A 9,762-nucleotide genomic window follows, 5' to 3' on the forward strand; every position below is an offset into this window, starting at 1 on the left:
CAATAGGATTAAGAATTTTAGCATTGACCGAATAAAACATTCCAAAGTTTAAAAAAGAAATCAAAGAACAACTTAAAAGACCCAACTGAATGATTTTATTTGGCCCAACAATGTATACCAAAATCTAAATATCATTAAAATTTTAATAACATAATTAATATTACATTTAATAGATAAATTCTGAAGATTACAATATTTTTACTGTACAGTATGAAAGACAGCACAAATAACAAACACCAAATATCACTCATCAAACCAAAAGACGTTATTTCTACATATATAGATATCTTTTGGCATCTATACCATAGAATTCGCCTTATTATTATTCTTGGTGGGGGACCTCAATTATACCTCAACGAATTAAATACAAACACACTGCTGGTTTTCTCATGAAAAGGCTTCAAGTACACCAATTATTAATTATCAATTAATGTATTGGTCTTCCTTTCCTATATATTAACGTAGCTGCAACGTTGCCGTTTTATTTTGATTTTGCGTGCCAAATGCATTATTTATTAGACTTCAGCTAATATGTGTATTTATTATTTAGAGTATATAATAAGTTTGTTATTTGTAAAAAAATTTAAATTTTTTTATTTAATAAATATAATATAAATATATTAAAAATTTATTTTTTTTAATTTTAAAATATTTTCTTAGAACACAAGATAAATAAATTCTGTTTATTATAACGTTTTAGAAACTATTTATTTTTAACTATAATAAAAAATTTTTTGCCTTATAGGAGATAAAAAATTTGAAAATTGTATTAATATTGAGATGGGATTTCGATGAAAGTTTGAAAATGAGTATTTACAAATGGAGATTAGATATTGATTGTGATATGCAGCGACGGATATACAGGAGACGAGTGGAGTTCTTGACTCCCAATTTTTTTTAAAAAAGATTAATAATAATAAATTATTAAGTTGGATTTAATTTTTAAAAAAAATTATTTAATATTTAATTTAATATAAATAAAAGTTTAATCTAACTTAAATATTAATAATTTTTAATATCTAAAAAGTAAGTAACAATATTAAAAAAATCTGAAAAGATATTATTATTAATATTTTTAAATTAAATAAAATTTTTCAAATCTCATAAAGTGAATTTTTTTTTCTTTTTGTGAGTCTTTTTCTTGATTTATTTGGTATTAATTCTCTATATTTCAACTATTACAACTAAGAGATCTTTTTAACTATGAATGTTGTGAAAAATAATTCAAAAACAAAATAAAAGATGAATTTCTTGCTAATTGTCTTTTAATTATATTAAAAAAAAATTGCTAAAAATTTTGATACAAATTATATTATCGATGAATTTTATGATACAAAAAATCGATCACTTTATTAATAAAATACACATACATATTTTTTATATTTTAAAATATATTTTCTATCGATATATTTTTATAATACATTTTACATTATATAATTTTTTTATAATCTTTTAATATTATAATATTATTTCTTAATCCGTCCAGTGATATGTGATTAATTAGTGAATTGTGATGGTTCAATTACCAAGTCAATGGCAATTGTCTATGGTCGTCAAAATGGTAAGAAGGGAAAAAAAGAAAAAGAGGGAAAAAACACCAAAACAGAGAAAAAATAGAAGAGTTGATGACAGCAATAAAAAGTGAACACAGTCACGAGGCACTACTCTGACCAAAATTCCAAATAAAGCATTTTCATAGCATGGCCACTGTTCCTTGTTGTGCAAGTAGTCAAGTATTAAGACTTTTCTAAATAAATTAATAGTTAATAAAATAAAAGTGTAGTATAAAATAATATTTAGAATATATAATATTTTTTTCACTTTCTTGAACCACAACAAATATCCTATGATAGTACAGTTAAGAATAAATAAAAGATGCTATTTTTTTAGGGACAAACACACAATCAAATCACATGTTAGAAACACATCAGATTATCAATTTATCAATGAGACAAATAATAATAATAATTTTTTAAACGTGTATAAAAAAGAGGGTTGAAAAGGGAGCCTTTTTTTTTAATAATATTATTATTATTGTGTGTCCCCATTTTGTTTCAGAAAAAATCTACGCAACTTTGTTTGTCTTTCTCCTTGTGATAGCGGGAAAAAACACACACACTCGGTCACCATAGCCGTACCCACCAAACCTTTCGTCGCCAAGATCAAATCTTTTCACTCTTTTGATCTCAAGCCATGTCTCACGCCAACTGGGAAGCTGATAAAATGTGCAAAAATGCTCTCTTGCTCTTCAACTCTCAGCATTGTTCTGTTCTTTTCTCTACAATTTCCTTGTGCACTTTCTATTTTTGTTTCCTTGTTCGTTTATTTGATGCTGTGTTTTCTCTGTTACGGGTTTTGTTCGTTTGATCCTGGCGATGATGCCGTACTTGGTTTTTGTTACATGTGTTTTTTTTTTTTTTACTTAGGGTTTTGGTTTCAGTGTTGTTGTGATGGCTTTTGTGGGGGGTTTTTTGCACCCTTTTGTTTGGTGAAGTTTGCAGCTGCTTGAGTTGCAAGGTTTATGTATTATCCGTGGTTTAATGTTCATTTAGGTTCCTAGTATGAGTGGTTTCTTTCCATGTTTTTTCTTTTTCCTTTTTTTCTTGTTTTGGTTTTGTTCTTGTTAGTTTCATTTTGAACGTGAATTAGTAGTACACGCATTAGTGTAGTCTATTTGGGATTCCTTTTTCGTATTTTTCTTAAATGTGATGCTAACTATCAACTAACCATGACACATTCTACCTTTTATGTTTTTCTAGCGATCGTATAGTTTGTTTGTGCTTCTTTTGCATGTTTGCTAGCTTGTGCTGACTCTATTTTTCTCTTTTCTAATTAGTTCTTCTTTTATTTTTTTTGTTTTTGTTATTTATTTATTTATTTTTTTGGGGGGGGGGGGGGGTGGGGGGTGTTGAAAACAGGCTGGATGTGTATATCTATGATTATCTGATGAAGAGGCAGTTGCATGCTTCTGCCAGGGCATTCCAGGCCGAAGGAAATGTGTCGACCGACCCTGTTGGTAAGATAATAAGACCCTGTTGTTATATGCTCATGCAATGCTGTTCCAATTTGTTGAATTTGACTTATACTTCCAGCAATAGATGCGCCTAGTGGTTTTCTCTTCGAGTGGTGGTCTGTTTTCTGGGACATATATATTGCAAGGACCGATCAGAAACACTCAGAAGCAGCAGCAATTTATAGCAAGGTAGAAGTTTGTATTGATTTCCCCTGCTTCTTCTGGGATTTACTTTGATATCCTTCTAGTTATTTGCTTGTAGGTGAAGAAGCATATGCTGTGTGCCAGTATTTTCCTGCTTTTAGTATTGAAATTCTTCCTTTATATATATATATATGTGGGCCTACCTGTTTCGTATGTGTAGTATGTATTATTGATCAAAGACTATGATTGAGCCATGTATAAATTTGAAAACGACAGACCCAACAAAGTAAGGCTCGAGAACTGCAAAAACATCAAGAGCAAGAGCTTCAGAATCCAAATCAGAGACAACAAATGCAAATGCAGCTCTATATGCAGAGATATGCTCAGCAGCAGGAACAGGAGCAGCAGTTACAGGAGCAGCGGCAGCAGCAGCTTAGGGCTCAGCTTGTTAGTGGCAGCAGTATCCGTCCTATTAACAATGATCCTTCAATCAGGCAGAAACGTGCAACTTCTAATGCTATGGCGACAAGAGTGTATGAGGACAGGTTGAAGTTGCCACTCCAGAGAGATGATTTAGATGATGTTGCTCTCAAGGTACGTAGTTTATTTGCGATTATAATATGCTAGTGGTGCGCGTCCTCTTCACAAGTTTAGCTTCACATGTTTATACTGTTCATTTTGCAGCAAAAGGGAAGTGGTAATGTTGGCCAGCTTCTGGACCCAAATCATGCCTCATTGTTGAAAGGAGTAGCAGTGACAACTGGTGGCCAGGCTACAGGGTCTCTACCAATCTCATCTTTATGAGAATATTGCTATTCATATCATCTGTGTTATGGATGCCTATCTCATATTGGATTGAATTTACAAGTTCTCGAATTCTATTTGCAGTCAAACGTCTCTCGGTGCACCTAACATTTTACAAGGCAGTCTTCAACAAGTTCAAAATCAGAACCAGCATCTTCCAGGCTCTCTGGTAATTTCAAACATTATCTTTGCCTTAGCATATGTGCTATCCCCATTTGATTTTATATATAAGTTTTTATTTACTGGTCATTTGTCATGAAACAGGACATGAAAAGTGATATGAATCCAATGGTTAGACCTCAAGCTGTTATACCAGATGGATCCTTTGTTGGTGGACATGGTACTGGTTTGTTTTCAAATTGTAGTTTCTATTATTCCCATGCTTACTTTACTAGCTAGATTTCCGATGCGTTGGAAAGCTTACACTTTGGCACCTGTAATGGTAAATACAACCAATCTTAAGATCTTAAGAAATTGCATGCCATTGTTTTCTAACCTAAAGATATATTATAATGTTGATAAAAAAAAATACATGATTTTACACTTCCCATTATCTTGAACATACACTCTACTCTTGAGACACATGCTTTATTTCGATACAGAAGATGATTCAAAATTAATGCAATATTTCCATATTGTTTCTGAGCTTTCAAAGGAAACTGATAAATGAATACCTTAACGGCTTAACCCTGATTTGAATTCATTGCTTTCCATTCTTGAAATATTTAATGTTCCCTGCTTTGGTGCATAGTTTCTTTATATGCTGCATGTCATTAAAGATATTTCCTCTATCTTCATCTGCATTATATAGTACTAGTATTTATATGATATTGGGATTTTTCTTTGATTTTTGGTTGACATTTGTTCTCAATTTCAGGTTCAAATCAAGGTTGTAGCAATTTGACTCTGAAGGGATGGCCTCTAGCAGTAAGACTTATTCTCTTTAAAATTATTGTTCTGCTATTTAAATTTTTTTTTTTTTTTTTTGCTGGTCTGTCTTTACTGGTTCATTGATTTGTCAAACGTAAGGAAAAAATAGCATTTAGTTTCAGCAATGTCGCATGGTACAGTCTGCGGTACTACACAGTTGGCCTCTGTTATGCCGCAGCAGATATAAGTGATTTGAAATGGAAAATTCCAAGAATGGTTGTGTTATGATTTTTTTTTAGTTTATTAATTAATTTGTGCTTCAAATTTCTTGTTTCTATGGAATTAACAAAAGAACAAGAATATAAGCTATCTTTCTAAAGTCAATGTTTCATATATTCACCTAGATAATTTTGTTAGGTGCATTATGTTCATTACACTCCCCAAGCAATCCCACTTTTTGACATGGTCTCAATTATTTAGGGACTGGATCAGCTTCGCTCAGAATTTCTTCAGCAGAATAATTTGATGCAGCCTCCACATTCTCTCAATCATCTTTCAGTGCAGCAGCAACTTATACTTCAGGCACAACAACATGCTGTAGGTTCCCCCTCTGCCACTGATTTTGAGAACAGAAGACTCAGGATGCTTCTTAATAATCCAAATATGGGTCTTGTGAAAGATGGACGACCGAATTCAGCATATGACTCAATTCCTAATGTGTTGGCTGCACAAGTGTGTTCTCCGATGTTGACTCATCCGGATACAGATATGTTCCTTAAGGTTACACCTGCTTATGTAGCTGAATTGGATTAACTTCTCCAGAACTTAAATCTATTCCATCTGGCATTGTGTTTGAGCTTCTGCAAACTACTCACTCTGTTTCATTAAACTGAATTTTGTAGCAACAAATGCAAAACAGCAGTCACCAGCTTCAACAACATCTGCAGCATCCTCCTTCAAACCAGCAGTTGCAGAATCTCCAGCGGCAAGGGAAAATTGGTCCCGGGAGCAATACACAAGATGGGTGCATGTCCACCTTACAAGGAAATGATCAGGTTTTCATTATGCCACCTGTGAGCAATATTAGTGCAGCAACATATATAATTATTATCTACATTTTTAACTAACTTGTGTGATATGTTTGCATGCGGGTTAATTTAAGGCTTCCAAAACTCAAGTTGGCCGAAAGCGAAAGCAAGCATCATCTTCTGGTCCTGCCAATAGTTCTGGAACAGCAACCACCACAGGACCATCTACCAGTTCGCCTTCAACACCATCTACACAAACGCTCGGAGATGTGCCAAATCTGCAACAGAATGTTCCATCTTCTAAGTCATTGCTTATGTTTGGTACTGATAGCTTGGGATCACTTACATCGGCCCAAAATCAACTGGTTAGAGACCTCTAAATAAATCCTTTGGCCTTTCTAGATAAATTTTTTCTCTCTCTTATATCACCAAAGATGGCCTGCAAAACTTATATTCTTTATTTGAGAAAATTTGCTTATATTGTGGCCCCTAAATAAAACAAGAAACATGGGAGTAAATAAAATTAGCATGTACTATTTTCTGAATGTTGTTTCATTGAGCATGTGATTCTTCGTATAAACTACATGATTGGCACGTAATTGAATTCTTATTACTATTATTTGCAGGCTGATATGGACTGCCTTATTGGTGACGGAACTTTCAGTGACAATGTTGAGTCGCTCTTTTCTGCTGATGATGCAGACCCTAGAGATAAGATTGGCAAAGGTATGATAAATCTGATAGATCAATATCCTAATTTAATAGGTACTCATTAAATTTTTTGCATGCTTATATGAAAAGTCCTAATAATTTAAATTTGATGCATTAGAATTCTCATTCAAAGAGACTAAATGTGTTATGGCAAGCACACATAAAGTTGAGTGTTGCCACTTCTCATCAGATGGAAAACTGTTTGCTACTGGTGGCCATGATAAAAAGGTAGGTGCTAGACTGATCTTACGTCAACCATGGAATGACCAAATTTACAGTCAGTGATTGTTGGAAGAAGCTTTTGTTTAATTGCTTTAAATTTGTTAGTATATGGTAAAATCAATTTCTCTGATGATACTTTTCTGCGATGCAGGTATCTTTGTGGTGCACAGAATCGTTTAACCTGAAGTCGACACTAGATGAACATACTCAGTTGATAACCGATGTTCGATTTAGTTCTTCAAGGACATCGCGCCTTGCTACATCCTCAGCTGACAAAACTGTTCGGATTTGGGATACTGAAAATGTAAGTCATAATTTTCATTGGTCAAAATCAAATTATTTTTTAAGTAAAGTTCTATTAACTTAGATTTAGAAATTAAGTGTTTTTATTTTAATGATAAAGTATCTATTGTCAGATTTTTCTTATATCATCAGTTTAGGTGTTTCTTAAATGGCCATTTGTTCTATTTATCTGATTATTTTGATCCATATGCTTTGCAGCCTGGTTATTCTCTTCGAACATTCACAGGACATGGTTCAACTGTGATGTCACTAGACTTTCACCCTAGTAAAGACGACCTTATTTTCTCTTGTGACAATAATGAGATAAGATACTGGAGTATTAAAAACGATGGTTGTGCTGGGGTTTACAAGGTATATAGTCTCAATTCTCAACGTAAATTGTGACGCTGATCCCAGGATATTATTACTGTCTCGCCAAACCATTTTTTTAATCTCCTAATTATCAGGGTGGCGTAACTCAGATGAGATTTCAACCTCGTTTGGGAAGGCTTCTTGCAGCTGCGGTAGATAATCTCATTTCCATTATTGATGTAGAAACCCTCGGTTGCACACTCAAATTACAGGTCAGTTTTGGATTTTGACCTTATTATGAAGATTGCCTTTTGATTTCTTGATTCTGTTTTTATCCATTATTTGTCAGACCTTGTTTGTTCTGGTGCTGATTTCAGGGCCATAATAACCTTGTCCGTTCGGTTTGCTGGAACAGTTCTGGAAAATATCTAGCATCTCTTAGTGATGATCTTGTTAGGGTATGGACAGTTGGATCAAGTAGCAAAGGGGAGTGCATTCATGAACTCAATGCATCCAGGAACAAATTCAACACCTGTGCCTTCCACCCCTTCTATCCTTTTCTGATCATTGGCTGCAATGAAGTAAGTTTGACTTTTTTGTGATTTCTAATGTTATCATTTCCGACTTACTTTTTCGACAAGCTTTTGTGTTGACTGAAATGATGGATACTTGTTTCAGGCAATTGAGCTGTGGGACTTTGTTCAGAACAAGACATTGACACTGGCTGCTCATGAAAAGCTTGTATCATCGTTGGCAGTATCTAGTGTTAATGGTTTGGTTGCTTCAACTAGTCATGACAAGCATTTCAAGATCTGGAACTGAAAATGCAACTTCTTCATTATCAATGGCATTGACAATAACTATAGGGATATCTTTTAGTATTCATGAGACCTATATTTACAAATTTTTTAATATATATTTTATATATTGTATATACTATATAGGTCATCTTAGTTCCTAACATGCTTGTATAGGTCCGTTTTTGGGAGGGATATTTGCATAGGTAACTTGAGAAATTTTAGATATGTTTTGGATTTTGGCTCAGTCCCTCTTATAGCTCATAGTAGGCATACAATCGGTTTGATGAATTTTCATACTCCTCAACTTTAAAATAGAAACACACTAGGGTTTATGCTATGGTGTGGTAATTGGTAAACCTCAGTGCAAATACTGAAATTGAAATAGTGATGATTAATTATAGAAGTATTTGACTTTCTTTTTTTCCTTGTGTATGTCTCTGTTTTTTTTCTTAATAAAGTGCGTTTTTTATTTACTATTGTATGTTCACATTTTAAATGACTGATTTGGTGAGTAATTTTTTGTATGCAAAAAATATGATTTTGGTGATGTGTTATTTTTGTATGTTTTGGTTTTCAATTTGTCCATTTTTCTAAATGTGTTGCATTTGAGTAAATCTATATAATGATTCATGAGATTTACGTGATTATCCAATTTGGTTTTCGAGGTTTTAATTTTACTATAATGATCCTTCAGGGGGAGCTCCAGTCATTATTGTGGTTCTTAGACATCTTTTTGGTGATGACTCAACTGTTTTAGGCTGATGTGGCTATCAAGTGTCACGGATGTGGCTATCATGTGTCACGCTGGACTATGCAACAGCTAACTTAGCTGGCAAGATTGTAATTTGGACCCAATTTGGTCTCTCTTTATTTAACTTTAACATTCATTGGTCCCTTTCAAATCTTGTGAAGGTTATCTTTTTCTTCCTCCTCTTCCTTTTCATCTAAAATTGAAATAGTAAATAGTGATGACTACAAATAATGAAAAAAATAAGATAGAATAATCATTGAATATAATATATACTAGTTAAACTATTACAATCAAGATAAATTTTTGTAACATAAAACATTGAAGGTACAACCAATATATTATTAATATGTATTTTTTTAATTATACTATTATTTAGTATTTGTATTAAAGACAATATATAAAATTATTTTACATAAATTAAATATGTTCATGATAATTATTTTTAAAAAACATTTTAAATATAAATACAAGAAAATAAATATTTTTTGTGCATCGCGCGGGTATATATACTAATTTTTTAATAAAACAAACGGAAGATATTCACATACGCCCTTGTACTTGCTTGAAATATGATATTTCAATTTTTACAATTGTTCATACCCTAGTCCAAAGACATAACTAGGCCCAAAAAGAATAAAGGCCCACACAAGAGATCATGCTTCCTCTACATCTTCGGGTGCAACGACGGTAGTTCAGCTCTACTTATTTGAATAAGTAAGCTAACTTGTAAGATATCTTCCACTAATCTAGAAGGGAGATCTCAACCATAGTTATCAAATCCGGACTGGACCAGTCGGTTCGACCGAAAAATTAGTGAATCGGAAC

General features: G+C 32.9%; 1 protein-coding gene across 4 annotated transcripts; it reads left to right on the plus strand.

Annotated features, from left to right (window-relative positions):
* Positions 1 to 2,046: 2,046 nt before the first annotated feature.
* On the plus strand, positions 2,047 to 9,059 carry LOC130962713 (transcriptional corepressor LEUNIG-like). 4 transcript variants are annotated; one of them, XM_057888899.1, is made up of 19 exons: positions 2,047 to 2,225; positions 2,919 to 3,016; positions 3,099 to 3,202; positions 3,434 to 3,751; positions 3,842 to 3,936; positions 4,046 to 4,130; positions 4,226 to 4,301; positions 4,839 to 4,888; positions 5,312 to 5,611; positions 5,734 to 5,886; positions 5,994 to 6,224; positions 6,486 to 6,585; positions 6,689 to 6,798; positions 6,944 to 7,096; positions 7,294 to 7,446; positions 7,542 to 7,658; positions 7,764 to 7,967; positions 8,065 to 8,158; positions 8,881 to 9,059. In XM_057888899.1, exons 1-19 carry the CDS (start codon positions 2,194 to 2,196, stop codon positions 8,946 to 8,948), a joined length of 2,541 nt encoding a protein of 846 aa, XP_057744882.1. In that variant the 5' UTR covers positions 2,047 to 2,193; the 3' UTR covers positions 8,949 to 9,059. The 4 variants fall into 4 exon arrangements, 3 of the variants coding, with proteins under 3 accessions (XP_057744882.1, XP_057744874.1, XP_057744884.1); XM_057888891.1 differs by having other exon boundaries at positions 3,093 to 3,202; positions 8,881 to 9,058; XM_057888901.1 differs by lacking the exon at positions 2,047 to 2,225 and adding an exon at positions 2,246 to 2,291 and having other exon boundaries at positions 3,093 to 3,202; positions 8,881 to 9,058.
* Positions 9,060 to 9,762: the final 703 nt, after the last annotated feature.

The sequence above is a fragment of the Arachis stenosperma genome, chromosome 1 (genome assembly GCF_014773155.1).
Source record: "Arachis stenosperma cultivar V10309 chromosome 1, arast.V10309.gnm1.PFL2, whole genome shotgun sequence".
Taxonomy (NCBI): domain Eukaryota; kingdom Viridiplantae; phylum Streptophyta; class Magnoliopsida; order Fabales; family Fabaceae; genus Arachis; species Arachis stenosperma.